Source organism: Vulpes vulpes, chromosome 3 (genome assembly GCF_048418805.1).
Source record: "Vulpes vulpes isolate BD-2025 chromosome 3, VulVul3, whole genome shotgun sequence".
NCBI classification, from domain to species: domain Eukaryota; kingdom Metazoa; phylum Chordata; class Mammalia; order Carnivora; family Canidae; genus Vulpes; species Vulpes vulpes.
In genome coordinates, this window is record NC_132782.1 from 33601821 (window position 1) to 33617450 (window position 15630).

Sequence of the window (15630 nt, forward strand, 5' to 3'; positions counted from 1 at the left end):
ATTTTCCGTGTGTGTGTTTTTTTCTGTGCTGAGGAAAGTTTAGTATTTCAAAAACATCTACATCTACATATAGTAATGCTGTTCTCATATGACATTAAAATGAGAAAGTTAATATTGAAGAGGAGATTAAATAATGTGTAGAATGCTTTGCCCCGTACAGAATGTAGGAATCTCTCAAAAAAAAAAAAAATGTGAATGTTCTTCTGCTGCGTTTTCTTTAACATTCAAATGAATGGGAAACAGTGGGCACACACATAGGAGCAGAGATAACTTGGGACACTTCACACATTTGAATTAAAAGGAAAATGCTCTTCCAACACTGTGCCTCTAACAGAAACCTGTCAGTCAATTGCATTTTACCTCCTTTGTTCCTATTCCCTCAGCCTGATGGTTTATGCCCTCATAATTCTCCTCTCTAGGCACCCCATTTTTATGGGTAATTCTTCACACTTTGTAGTCTGGAAACATTAGAAAAAATGTTAACTTTGCCCCTCTTTTTCTTATTTCTCCAAATATAATCTGTCACTAATTTTAGTCATTTTCTTGTTTTAAAACATCTCTTGGATAATTCCCCCTATTTGCCCTCTTTTGGTTGCAACTGACAAGTCTTAAAATGAGTTAGACAATAAAATTAATTTTTGACTTTAACTAAATTACAGTAGTAAATTAATTTCAGATAGTACTTAATCCAGTTGCTTAATAGATAACTTGATGTCATTAATAACCTAGTTTCTCTTGTCTCTCTCCTCTGCCATCCTTCTCTTTCTCTTCCATCTCTGCTCTAACCTCAGTGATGTACATAGTGTCCTTGTTCTCTGCCCCCTGCTCTCTGAAACGAGGAGGCTGTCTTTCCTAGAAACGAGCAAGTGTCTCCTAGTGTTTCATTTACCAGGAGTGACTGAGCTGGGGCCGAAGGAGGTGATGTGTGTGGGGGGGTGGGCTGTCAACCCTAAGCTGAACATAAAGTACGCTGGGTGACTTAATATGAAAAGAAGATTTTAAAATTCAATTAAAAATTATCCATGCTTTCCTCTGGACCAGGAGGTCCATCTCATTTAAACCACAAGGCTGAAAATGGAGTTGTTCTCCAGGTGGGAGACGGAATAGTGGTGTCGTTTGTCAGACTGTGGTGGTGGAGGCTGCAGTTTTCTCCATCTTGCTGGTAACAGTCACTCCGCAGTTCCTCATCCTCCGAGTTCCAGAGAAGCCTAAGTTATCCTTCCTTTTAGATCATCTCCTGGCTCCAAACCATCCCCAACATAACAATTACCTTGAGGACCTGTGGGCCATTAATATTATCTGGAAAGGTAACTTGGAATGTCCAACGTGGCATTGACAGTTACCATTATTAAAACAATTCTTTTTTTTTTTTTTTTTAAGATTCAGATATTTATCTGAGAGCAAGCGAGCGTGTGCACGTATGTAGGAGTTGGGGGAGGGACAGAGGGAGAGAATCTCCAGGCAGACTCCCCGTGGGCGTGGAGCCCAGTGTGGGGCTCGTCTCGTGACCCCGGGATCATGACCTGAGCCAAAACCAAGAATCACATGCTTAACCGATTGAGCTACCCAGGTGCCCCAGAACAATTCTAATTTTTAACAGCAGAGTTCTTCCAGCAGCTTTTAATATTGCTCCTTTCATCATTTGAATAAACAGTGGTGGCAGATATTTATAAACGTATTTAGAGATATATTTTCTGTTTTGTCACAATCTTGATAATATTGAGTGTTTTGTTTTGTTTTTAAGATTTTATTTATTTATTCATGAGAAATGCAAACCCAGGCAAAGGGAGAAGCAGGCTCCATGCAGGGAGTGTGACTTGGAACTCGATCCCGGGTCTCCAGGATCAGGCCCTGGGCTGAAGGTGGCGCTAAACCGCTGAGCCACCCGGGCTGCCCAATATTGGGTATTTTTAAATCTTCACTCCTCTTATGACCAAAATGTTTTTATGTTTATTATTGGTGAACCTGAGTGCTCGCTTCAGCAGCACATATGTTATTGGTGAAATTGAACATTTTCCTAATAGTTTTTCAGCTAGCCGGCCCATAAATTGGTTTGATCTCTTGAGTGGACCCAACCTGTGGGTATTCAGTGACGATCAGAATAGCCGTGGGAGGAGGGTAAGAGGGCAGGCAAAATGGGCGAGGGGCAGTGGGAGGTGCGGGCTTCCCAGTATGGAACGATGAAGTCGTGAGGTAAGAGGTGAACAGTAAGGAGTACGGCCAGCAGTGTCGTGGTGGCCCCACTTGGTGGCCAGCATGACGCTGTTGTCCCCAGTGTCCACCACGTTGTCCTCTGAAACTGATGTGATATCATGTGTAGCTACACTTCAGTTTTTTAAAAAGCCAGAATAACAATTTGTTTATTCCCTTGGTCCAGTTAGTTACCTGTAGATCCTTTTCCTGATTATGAGAACTATCCATTAATGCATACCTACCGAGAAGGAAATGAGAGAAATACAACTTTAGTATAAATAACCTGATGGCAGTCTTAGGGAAATGAAGGTTTAGGCTCTTCCAAGTGGTTGAACGACTCAAAAATCAATCTGTTATGAGATAATATGCCACCACTATACATTGTGTAAGATAAAGTAATTTCGATGAAACATTTGATTTTGGATCATGCAGAGGTTTTCCACATCTCTTTAGAGTGTCTTGCAGGCAGGACATTTAAGAAAATCTTTCTGGTTTCTTTGTTTCCTATCCATAACTTTCCCTGTGTTTTCGTTCTTTCAAATTTAAAGTGATACGATTTAGGTTTATAGTCGGGGGCTGGCTTGTTCCAGGAATGGACTCCTAGGAGAAGCTAGGAGATGATGACCTTCGTGGGGCAGTTGCTGTTCCGTGTGTATGTGCTGAACTCAGTTTTGTGATGTGAAACTTGTACATATTCAATTGAATGAATCTCAGCTGAATTGTCTAGGTAGTCCTGTTGTTTTCTTTTTTTTGTAGTAGTCATTACATCATTGTCTGTAGTGTGTTGAAGTAAAATATTTCATACTGAACATTTAAAATATTCAAGTGCACTCTTAATACAAGCACTTGGCTCAATATTAGTTAAGGCTAATTTTTGTATTTAGTCTTGGCTTATGCAGCTATCAGTCTGGATTAAGTAGCTGACTGCCTGTAACTGATAGGAGGTGAATAAAAGTTGTTACGGGTTTATAGGCTATTCTGAGCGTTAGGATGGAAAAGTACAAAGACATTTGATTTTTTCGTTTTTTAGAACTCAGTCATTGTTTAAGTATGATGATGCAAAATATAAAACATCACGTGGGGGCTTAGGGAGGCCTGGGGGCTCAGGGCCTCAGTCAAGGAAGCAGCTTCCTCTTGGTCTGGGCTCGGGTCAGGTCTCAGGGCCAAGAGATGGAGCTCCAGTCTTTTCCTTAAGATCCTTTTTCTTCCTCTGCCTCCCCTGCCCCCCCCCCAAAAAAGAATTGCTTTGTGACTTTAGGAAGTATTTGTTTATATTTAATACCTTGTTTATTTGATGATCCATCAGCTCCATGAGGGCAGGACTTACTTTACAAAAAGTAGCCTCCAGCAGGCTTGACGCCCCAGTGGTACAGGACAGAGGCGGGATGAGGGTGTCACTGCTGGTTTCTGGACCTTGTTGGAAGAGACTTATACTGAAGGATGCACAGCAGAGGAGATGCGGTGCTCAGACTCTGGTCCCTCCGAAGGCAAGCCCTGTTGAGGATCGGAATGTCTGGTGTCCACCTGGGACAGGTGGAGACCACAGCACAGACACGCAACCCACCTTAGCTGTGTAAGCAAGACTCACTGAAGTGGGCCAGGTGTGCAAAGCCATAGTGAACCCACTGAGACTTGTACTGAAGGATGCACAGCAGAGGAGATGCGGTGCTCAGACTCTGGTCCCTCCGAAGGGTACTGGAGTTTTCTCTAATTTCGCTCTCGGGCGCACACGCTGTCAAGGTGTTTGGAAACTGAAAACTGGCATTTCAGGCGAGGAGTGTCTTAATGTGTTCTTTTTGTTGTCCGGTCTCCTGTTCTTTTCAGGTGTCTTTTTGAAGTTAGAATTTAAAAGGGTCACTTTCATACCAAACGATACTCTAGAGTTAAGTGTCCTTGAAGGTGGATAAACTCAAGCCTTTGTAGATTTTATGTAGTTTTATTGCAACTGGGACCGAAACCTATAGTACAGATTGCATTAAATTTTCAAAGTTTTTTTTAATGATATATTTGCATGTTTGTCATCACTAAAAAACTGAGCTCTGCAAGGCTGGGGCCAGCCTTACGGCATCTGTGTGTTCCTCTGTCAGCACACAGATTGGTCGGCCCTGGCAACATGCCTGGGGAACAGTAAGGGCCTGTCTCGGGTTGGAAGGACTGGCTGAAGTAGGACTACAGGTGGAATAATACCTTTAAGATTTGAACCGTTTACCCCTTTCCCTTAAAAAATGTTATTCTTGATTCCAGAAGTTGATACAGCACTGTGATCAGTGGAATAAATCAGTTGATAGCAGCTTGAACAGATAAGAACTTCTCTGCTCTGCCTGTTAGGTGGTTTTTGTGATGATTCTTAAAAATGTACTGCCAATATATATTTACTCTAAGAACATTTATAGACAATAATTTGTATCATTTTGGTTTGTATTTTTCTTTGCCCTGGAATATAGTAGGTGATGCTGAAGCCATCACCGATCACTGCCTTAAGTTGAGACGTTGGTGACCTTAGCTTGGCAGAACCAAGCCGTGCTGCAAACCTGTGCATCTTGGGTACTTCAGTACCAGTGCTTATTGGAGTGTTGAACTGAATGATGTAGTAGAGGAAAAGATGCTTGCTCTGTTTTCTCTGTCAGTCTATTTCACTTGGATCCCACCTAGCACATCTCATTTTGGGAAATCTTGTTAATGAATAGTGATGAACTTGTTCCCTTATGGATATCCATGATTGGTCAGGTTTTATGATTTAATTTCTTACAATTATGTGATGGTGTGGGGTGGGGCTTTGTTTTTTCAGAGTGAGCAGGGTGGGGGCAGTGCAGAGGGAGAGGGGGAGAGAGAATCCCAAGAAGTCTCCACACCCGGTACAGAGCCCAACGTGAGGCTCCATCTCATCACCCTGAGATCAGCTGAGCCAAAAATCAAGAGTCAGGCACCGCAGTTCTTTATCTTTTTAAACTCGTATCGTTCCATGGGCTTTCAACACTGTTTAGGGTCTCCTCCGTGTGCCGGACACTTTACCACACATTACAGTGTATGGGTCAGGGTAGATGGTGCAGAGTATCCCCAGAGCCTGGATCACCTAATGCACCGTAGTAGCGTCGAGGTAAGGCGTCCCGAGCCAAAATCATCAAAGGGCTATTTCTCTTTATCGTTCAGAACATTCAAGTTCTTGATTGTACTCTGTTAATTTTGTAGGAGAATACCTTTTTCTTTATATGAAGATAATTAATTGCTACTCTTCTCCCATGGTTTCTCAGGTCAGTGAGTGGAAGGACTGCCAACCCAGATTTCTTCCAAGAACCTTCGATTCTCCCTGTCTCCCCTTCCTTTCTCTTCTGTCCGGCCAGTCATGCTTTGGAACCCCTGTACTTGGCCCTGGCTTCAGTGCCACAGCCCCAGCGTCTTCCATCCGTTAGGTCCCTGCAGCATCCTGCCCGCGCGGCTCTTATTCCAGTGCGCTTCCCTTCCAGTGTCTTCTTCGTGTCAGAGCCAGGATGATCTTTCATGCTGCTACCCACCTAAACCCTGGCAGTCTGTTTTCTCTAAGCGATGCTGTCTGGGCCTCTCAGACATGGTTTTTGTGTTTTGAGCCTTACGTGTATGGTCTGTTTTCTTTCTTCCTCCAGCCTTTCCACTAACTAGTACTGCTCACTGGATGCCTTCCCTTCCCTGCCTTCCTCCCACCAGCATTTATGTTCTCACTCTCCCCCTCCATTCTTCCAGGTCTAAACACCAATGATGCCTCAAGATGTATTCCCAGACTACTAAATTCGGTTAGGCTTGCCTCTGTGTATGTCTTGGAAAGTTGTTATTACTCTTCATTTGTCTTTGTTCTTTTCTGCGCCAGAAGCTTGGTGAGCTTAGTCACCACTTTCCCCACAGCTTAGGGCGGGAGCAGTTCCCTCACGTAGTCGCCTACTCAGGTGTTGGTTATATCGTGAACTCTGCATCCTAAAGAGACTGTGAACTCTATAGCAGGACGGTCGGCACAGGCACATAGTGTTATATGCCCTCCATACTGAATAGGTGTCAGTATATCCTGTTTATGTAAGAGACCAAGAAGGTACGCAGCCTGTGGTCAGATCTGGCCCACTAGCATTTGATAAGGACCACAAAGCTAAGAAAGAGGGTGTTGTTGTTGTTGTTGTTTTTTAAGTGCTTGAAAAGAAGCCCAAAGAGAAATATTTTACAATGCACCGTTATCAGATGGAATCCACATTTCATTCAGCATCCATAAATAAAATTTTATTGGAACACGGCCAGACTCATTTGTCTACATCTTGTTTGTTGCTGCTTCTGTGCTAAACCATAGAGTTGAGTAGCTTTAACAGAAACTGTGCACGGATGGCAAAGCCTAACATATTTACTGTCTGACTCTGTACAGAAAACGTTTGCTGATTTCTTTTTAAAATATTTTCTGTGACGTGAGAACAGATAAGTATAATTAGGACATATGTAAGCTAGGTCTCAGTTTCCTTCTTTCCTTCCCCCTGAATTCAAGATTTAAGTATGCCCATTAAGAGAATATCATTTAAGTTTTGAAAACTATATTCCCACCCCTCTGCTTTACACGTAGCCAGATCTTTCCAAAACTTGAACATTGCAGAGTAGATGTTGAGAAAACAGAGGCTTCAAATCCTACCAAATTATGTAGACAAAACTAGTGTAGATGGCTCATCCCTCACCCAGTGGTCTAAAAGCATTCTTTTTCTAGATAAATAATATTCTGATCCCTAAAATGTACGGTTTTGTTTTGTTTTGTTTTTTAACAGTTAAGGAGAAAGAGGAAACTTTTTATGCTACTTGATATAAATAAAATACAGCACTAAAGCCCTTTTATAAATTCTGAATCCTTTTTGCAAATATGTTATCTTGCAGAAAAACAGACCAGCCATGTTTTGGTTGTATATAATCTATTACTAACTATTGGAATAACTTTGTTAGGGTTTATTATTAGGTAATATAGAACCTTCATTTTACATCATTTAATAAAATCAAATGGTTTTTACAACATTGTTTACATTTTGTTTAAAAATATTTTTATTGAGAAAATACTTAATTAACTTTGTTTTATTTTTAGGGTTATATCCTGTGTTGTGACCTCATGGTTTAAGTGGGAATAAAGATGAGTATAAGCAGTGATGAGGTCAACTTCTTGGTATATAGATACTTGCAAGAGTCAGGTGAGTACTTTCATAAAGTAAATAGGCCTCAAATTATTTTAATATTCTCAAAATAACCTTTTATGCATTTGAAATTTGTATCAGTCCAAACTGTTGAACTTTGTATGTTTCCTTAATGTCTGGACTGCCATTTTAAAGCTATGTGTTACTGCATGGTTTAACTCTCTGACTCTTTCAAATATGTTGGAATCCTCTCAGGCAAATATTTGTTAACAAATGGTTTGGCTTTCAGTGTTCAAAGACCATTTTTATAAGTTATTATGAATTGAGATTGCACATGGTCAGTAGGAACATATAAATTTTCAGATACCATCAACTTGATAATGTATATTCAGAATCCTCAGCTAAATGTTACTGATCCTATTTGCAGTTAGCATTTCAATAACTAAATTAACCATATTTTTCAGAATGCTTTCGTAACCATTATCCCAGTTGATTTAGTTTATCCTTGACCTGAATTCTTCCTAATGTGTTTATTGGTGGGTGATTAATAAATGAAATCATTGGAAGTCATTTGTAATAAATATTAAATCATGTTCATTTTTAAACAGACTAAGAGAGGTCCTAAAACAGAAGGAAAACTACAAGGGAAAATGTAGGGTGGAGTAAGCCAGAAAACTTAAAAGTAGAAGAGGGAAGACTTGGGGTGGATGGGGCATAGGACATGGGAAAGATTGACAGCAGTGGCGAGTGCAGATTGTCGGCACGAGATGGAACCATTCAGTAGTTGAAAATGAGCTGGAGAGGTTGAATTTTAGAAATCTAACTTAAAGTTGGGATGTTGTGGTAGTAAGGTGAGGCATAGTGTGTGTGTAAATGGTAACTGTTTGGCAGGCGCGTGTGAAGGAGGACGAAAGGCCAGGAGGAGGAGTTGAGCCCTCGATTTTGATTCTCGTTTAGGGCCTAGCCATTGTCCTTTGCTGTGCAGGGAGTGCAGACACGGCCTTAGATCTGAGATCCCACTGCTTGCCGAGCTGCTCCCAGCTTTGCTCTCCGCTGGGGGTTTCCTCTTCCCAGGCACCATCACTGCTTCTCTCTGACCTGAAGCAGCTGAGCAAATGATGTCTAAGGAGGGCAGAGAGGGAGAAAGAGAAGACACTAAAAGTAACCGAGGCAGGATAGTTTGTTCTGAAGCTTTGAAATTCATAGATCTTGTTTTGTTTTCTTTTTCAACTGGCAAACTGCTGTTGAAGGCAGATCCAAAGACAATATTGTTGGATATTTTGAGCAAGATTAAAATGATTATTGAAAAAAGTAGTGACCTGACCTAGTGATTATTACATATATAACATGTGTGCACCTCCCTTGATATTGTTAGTAACTTTGGCCAAAAGTAAAAGAATCGTTGGGTCAAAACAAACTCTAGCTTTTTCTGCCTTCTGACCACCATCTAAGCCAGAGCTTTGAGGCCTCAGACACTAACACAGAAAACCTGCTAAAGGGCCAGTAGGTGACAGAGGTATGTAATGGCTTGTTGTGTGTTGTAAAGGCAACCGCTGCAGTTGAATCATATGAAACTGCTGTTTCTGGAGATAAACAGTTGGACTAGCTCAGCAGCATCCTGTAGCTCAGCCTCTGCGGAGGTGAAATGGGGCAAGGTGAAGGTAGAGATGTGAATGAGCACTCAGATTTTATTTGCAAACAGAAGTCCATGAATTGATGTTTCATGTTGCTGTTTAAAAAAAAAAAAAGCAATAAAAAGGGGCAGTAAGATAATAATTCTGGATTAATTTCTGAAAGAGTATCCAGCAGTTAGATACTATCAAAAGTCTTGATGTTGCTTATATTCTCAGAGAAAATCCTTTGAAATTCTACGTTATGAAGTGTTCTGTGTTGCAGTAAAAATAAAGCAAGAATTATATTTTTAAAAAAACAACTTTGGTGGTAGACTGCCGTTTATCATATTCGATCCTTTATAGTTTTTTAATATGTTCTTAGTTGTGCTTTGTGTATTTAGAAAGGTTCATACTTTACAGTGTACCCATAATGAAGTACTGTGTGAAGCCACGTCTCTAAAAATGTGAACACCGGTCCCTTTATGAAGTTCGTAACTTCCTGTTTACATTATGATTTCTAGGGGAGAATCAGGTTCAACTAATGACATTTTGACTTATGGCAGTTTTTGTAGGAATGCAACTTGCCATAAATTTAAGAATCGCCTATACCAGAGTTCTAAAGTTGGATCCTCTGACCACCTGCTTCAGAATCACTTAGAGAATAGCCAGTGGGGCCCAGGAATCTGCATTTTACAAATGCCCCAGGTGATTCTTAGGCATAATAAAGTGTAACAGCCACTGGTCCATATTAGTTGTAGGACAATTAGAATTTGACAAGAAAATTGACAAACAGGTATATAGCATGTTCACAATATCTTGAAAGAAAAGCCATATTTAGTTACCATTGGAGATAAAGTAGAAAGTATAAAATGTACACATTGAGATTTGGAGTGCGAGAATATCTCCTAAACATTAGGGTGGTGCCACTAAAAAGTGGTGTATTTGCATTTATAGGCAAGATTTTGCAGGAACGATGAGGCATGTTGATATCTGAAGTTACTTCCATAAGTAGGAGATGGGAAAGAGTCTGCGAAATGGATAGTTCCATCAGCTCAGACCAGATTTCAGGTAGAGCTCAGAATCTAACCCATCTCAGTACTGGGTGACTTAGTCCAAAAGCTTTTTCTTGGTTCTGATCTCTAATTATACATAAAAATGGCCATTTTGCAAGTGATTTGATTTTGGAATCCAGTACTTCCTTTTCTGGGTTATTTTTGGTGTATTTTGGTGTATTTATCACCATAGAAGAGATACTTACTGAGGATTAGTCATTAAATATCTAAGAAATAGGATGCAAATTACCTTTAGGCCGTCATCATTTCTCTTAAAAGATTTAAAGCAATACAGAAGGAACTAGAATATTAATTTTGCTACTTTCCCTGTAAAAGAGTACTTGAATTAGGAGATGGAAGAAAAGAAGTAATCATGACAAAGGAAGTATTTGTGTAAAGCCCTTCACAGGACTGGTTTGTAAAACGACCACTAAGGAAAGTAGAATTTTTTTTTCTTGCCTGTTTCATTATCTCAAGGCTCTCAGAAAGTCCAAAAATTACCTTGTGAAAGTTTTGATAAACGTATAATTTCAGAAATAATGTTTTCCAGTAAGAACTTCTAATATTTCTCTGTAAACAGTGTTTAATGTTGACTGGGCTATGGCATCTGTCTCCAGAGAAAATAAGATCCTTTAAACGTTTTAAGTACTTGATACTATGTGATGACCATTCCGTTATGATTATTGTCAGCACTAGGAGATACTGTCTATTAAAAGTCCATCAGCTCTCCCAAATTATATAACTTTTGATTTTTTTTTCTTCATCCGTAAAACCTGTTGCTTGTTGAAAAGGGATTACATTGTGATGTTCAGCCTCAAATGTTTTATAGACTTCCGTTTAAAATAAGTCCTCCTCCCCTACTCATTAAGACTGATTAAGAGGAAAGTGTCCTTGTTGTGAGATGTCTTGATTAAGTGTTGTAACTTTTTGTTTTTCTCAATTCTGTCTCCAGCAAGTTCGCCCTAAACAAATTAAATTGGTCATCACCACTTTGTATTTTGATGAACCTAGAGTTAGGCTTTCCTATTCAACAAAAATTTTCTCTGGAAGAATTTTTTTTTCTTTTTTGAGATGACTTGAAAATGGAGTGTATTTGACAGTGTAGTACCATAAGTAATGATTGACTTGATTATTCAGTATGCTCCATTTAATTAGCATTCGCCCAAGGGCATTAATAATTTGATTGCCCTAATAACTCACATCTAGCAACCGTATGCAGACTAAGCACTAAGGGGCACACACAGCTAAGCTGTATGGAACAGAACCTGATGCAGTGTTAATTTTGGAAGATTTAAGCTCGTTTGGACCTTTTAACTTTCCCTCCTTCTCCTCCCCTGCCCCCCCCTTTTGCATCACCTTTGACTCTCCTATGGTTATTCACAGGTTTAGTGTATTTTTTTCCTAGAGAAGTTGTACCGGCAATTATTTGTGAACTTGTGCCACCTTTTTTCTTGTTGCTTTGTGTAAGATGTAATTCATTTTGCTTTAAATTGTGTATTTGATTTGGGAGAGCATTCTTGATACTAGATAAAACTTTCTGTTACATGTTTAAGAGCTCAATAGCATTTTGGGTAATGGTTTGCGTAATATTGGACAGCTGTGAAACAGTTGCGTTTTATGATTGAAGACTGGCTGGAAAGTGCAAAAACAATACGCCCTTGTTCCTGAGCTGTTTTCTGGATTGTGATTCTGAATGCTGTCACTTTTAAATCCTCATGTTTTTAGAACTGAGGTTCACTTTGCCATCCAGTCCCCATTTATGAGAAGGTGATGATCTACGTACGTTTAAAGCATTTGGTTCCTGAAGGATCGGCTTGCCCGTCCCACCCCCTCCCCTCTCCCCTGTCGACTGACGGGGCCATTCACCGTCTCTGGACCTGGGCCTTGGCTACAGCACTGCTTCTGAGGCGGGGCTTCCCTCAGATGTTGCAGTATTTGTTTGTAAAGTCACACGCACTTACCGAGCAATCCCCACACGCTCGCAGGATATACAGACAACGTTAGGGTTCGGGTCTGTAACCCCGAAGAGCCTATCCGGTTGGGTTCCCCCCCGTTAGTGATTTGGTATCAGCCCCTCCCGTGGCTAAGAAGGTGCCAGCAAGCAGAGGGCGGGGTAGTTGCCTCAGTGAGCTCTGGGTAACCGATGCCGGTGCCTGCTGAACAGTCTCGAACAGCCGCCCGGTGCAGGGGGGTCACGAGGCCCCGGGGCCTGCAGCGAGCAGCGCTCGGGATCCCAGGTGTCCGCCCCCGAGTCTTTGTTTCTTTTTCATGAGCATTTGGTCAGCTACGGAAGTGCAGGTCAAGTATACATAAAATTTGCTTGATAATCAAATAAAATACGCCGTGACATTGATGTGTCACATACAGCTGTTGTCCACGTGACTAATAATAAGTGGCAGGTGCTTGTCAAAAGTACTGGTAACCCTTATGCTTCCAAATCAGTTTTTCTCTTTTACAAGCTGAATGGCTATTATTTGCTGATAGAGGAACATTCCTATTCGCACGTTACCTCTGACATAACTGGTTAAAAGACAAATGTTCTTTGATTACCAAATAGAGAACTTGTTTGGTCTTACTAGTAATCCTCTTGTTTATTTTTTTAAGTAATAGCCAGCATAAATAAAGGGTGTAGGGGAACATAAATTGCTGATGGCATTATAGATTTGCACAATTTCAGGCCAAAGCAGTTGCACAGTTATGAAAACTACTCTTAAAATGCTCATGCCCCCTCAATTTTTGAGGGAATCCATCCTAAGGAGAAAAAAATACGTACACGGCAGAAGCCTATCTATACATGTAGGTATTTGAGGTAAGATTCCTCCTAAGTAGTAAACATTCAGAAAGTCCAAACTATCCATCAATGGGGTGAATAATTTACTAGTTGAGCACATTTATTGGCTGAACAGTATGATAATAAAGTCATTTCAGAAAATTTAATCCATATAGAATGTCCAAAATTAGAGCACAGAATTGTGTAGCCCAGTGTGTTATTTGTGATGTAGGAAAACAGTGTGTAAAGAAAAAAGAAAATATAAAAAATATTAGTTGTTAATTTGAGTTTGTTACTGTAATTTTTTTCCTTTCTCATGTGGTCCATTTTTTTTTTTGTTTGCTTGTTTTATAAAACAACATGCAAGATCGCCTATAGCATTTTTTGCTCCTCCTTTTCGCCTTTTCTAAAATCTTTAAATACGGAACTTTTTAGAATAAACAAAAATCTGGGTCTAGAGGACACAGTTGGAAATGGATTTGGGGACAAGGAATTTTGTGGTAATGAGGGCAGGGATATAATTTTCTGTTTGTTTGTTTTTTGCTTTACCTGAAACTTAAAAAGGATCTTGGATGGATTATTAGATGTTTCTTCTGGACTGTGTCACTTTGTGTGGCGGTGAGGTTGTCGTTCATCACCTTGTACCATGGCCTTGATGTTCAAGGCCCATTTTCATGTTCTTGTAGTCTGTTTGAAAGGAGAGTTGGCTTGCTCTGGAGGCCTAACACCTCGGAAAACACAGCCCCTGTCATCCCAAGGGAACAAAGCACTCCCTGAAATAAGCAATATGTAGGAAACAGTTGTTCTGTGATCTTGTTTCTTATGTGGGAACCATGCACGGTCTCATGAGTTGTTACCATGCATCCCCCGCCACTGCCTGTCTTTATTCCTGAGTTACTGTATACTAAACTTCATGGTTTTTAGCCTTAATTCTTTTCTGGAATCTCTTTTTCACCTCCCATATCTTAATCACCCTACCGAATTTGTGGAGTACTTGATTACAGAGGTAATATTTGTATCAGTTTTGCTCCTACTCCTGGAAAGAAGGGATACTGTCTTAAGCAGTCAAGTCAGTCTTCAGCATCTCACAGATTTAAGTGAACCCCTTTTGCCTTTTATGATGTAAATCCAAAGCTGTCCCTGAGAAGTATTTCCTGAATATATATTTACAGATAAATGGAAATATTTTTTGGCATGACCTGGTTTGAGTTTTGTTTTTGTTTTTTCAAGGAAGATTTCACAAATGTTTATTGAGCATTAGTTAAATTAGGTCACATTCTAGGTTTCCAGAATAAAAAGATATACGAGACATAAACTCTTCTTCGGGTAGCCCAGTCCAGTAGTTGCACACACACACACACACACACACGTGCGCGATAACCACCCAGTGTGGTAAATACCATACTTAGACTGTAGGATTAGCGTGCAGAGAAAGGTCCCTCCTCTGAGGTGGTGAAAAAAGGACTTCCCTCCATTCAGATGAGAGAAAAGAACAGGAACACACGGGGTACCAAGGCGTGAGATAGTATAGCATATTCACAGTGCTACCTAATTGGCCATCACTTGAATTTTATGTGCAATGGGAAGAAAGGTGTGGGGGGGCGTGGAATTGGGGAGATGAGTCTGGAGACGTAGGTAGGGTGAGATGACAAGGTAACTGTGTGTCATACTTAGAAGCTCGGCCTTTATTAGGAAGATCAAAGGGATCATTGAAAGTGCCCAGAAGAGGATTGTGACTGGTCTTGTTGCACAGGTGATTCTCCAGCTGTAGTGTGGCCAAGGCAGTGGATGATGGGAACTAAACTCAAGGTTCTAGCAGAAAAGGAAAGCTGCTGACAGAGACCAGAGAGCTCAGACAGCTAGGAGTTGGGAAACCAGGGGGCGCACCAGGGGCCGAGGTGAGCCTTAGGATGACTTTCAAGGATAATGAAGTTAAAAGTCAGGTGTCTAAGGAAAACGGAAGTGTTGGGGAGGGGAATAAAAAAAGAAGTTTTGAAAATAATGATTTTAAACTGCCAACTATGACTAGAAATAAAAAATTACGATTGAATTCAACATTTATTGAAGCAGAGCATTTTTAATTGTGGATCTTTTTTAGGGTAGACATTAATGTGAAGTGTCAAAACAATGCACTAATAAACCCCTTCAGAGTAGTTTTCTTACTATTTGAGAACATTGTAAGCACATGTGTGATAACTTGAGATGTATGTAAGCACCTGGGATAGCTTTTCTCACACTCCTGACGGAACAAATTCAGGATATATAGCCTGCCAGTCCAAAATTGACATCATCTGCCTGCAACTCTTAGGATATTCTTGGACATAAGCTTGAACTCTAAATATGATGATTTTGATTATTTAAATTATACTCATGAATTAGAGAGTACAGAAGTCATAGACTCTGCCAAAATTTGTAAGGCTTATGAAAATCAGAACGCTTAAGAAACATTGCTAATAAGATGTCTCAATGTTTCATGCACTACTGACACCACTTTATAACACTCTGAGTTGAGACAACAATGATGTAATCCTTTATTTTCTATTAGGAAACAGGAACTCACTCAGTCTTAGCTTTATCCTTGACCATATTTTAACTTAATTGTTCAGTAAGAGCAGCAGAATGCAGTGGTTACCTCCGTGGTCTCTGAATGAATTTAAATCCTTATCCTCTTAAAAATAATGTGGTATATACATGGAATATTGCTCAGCCATAAAAAGATGAAATCTTGCCATTTGCGACAACGTAGATGGAAAGAAATAAGTCAGAGAAACACAAATACCAAATGATTTCACTCATGTGGGATTTAAGAAGCAGAACAGATGAATGCAGGGGGAAAAAGGGAGCGAGACAAAGCAAGAAACAGACTCTTAACTCTAGAGAAA

The 15630-nt window shown here is 40.3% G+C and overlaps 1 protein-coding gene across 17 annotated transcripts in view; it reads left to right on the plus strand.

Moving 5' to 3' along the window:
- TBL1XR1 (TBL1X/Y related 1) overlaps positions 1 to 15630 on the plus strand; it is a 166829-nt gene that overhangs the window by 120549 nt on the left and 30650 nt on the right. For 10 of the 17 annotated variants that reach the window (XM_072752163.1, XM_072752155.1, XM_072752157.1 and 7 more), the window contains one exon: positions 7268 to 7370. The exons of the other annotated variants lie outside the window; for them this stretch is intronic. In XM_072752163.1, coding sequence (XP_072608264.1) covers positions 7313 to 7370 — 58 coding nt within the window. In that variant the 5' untranslated portion in view covers positions 7268 to 7312. The remainder of the gene's footprint in view (positions 1 to 7267; positions 7371 to 15630) is intronic. 17 annotated transcript variants of the gene reach the window in all.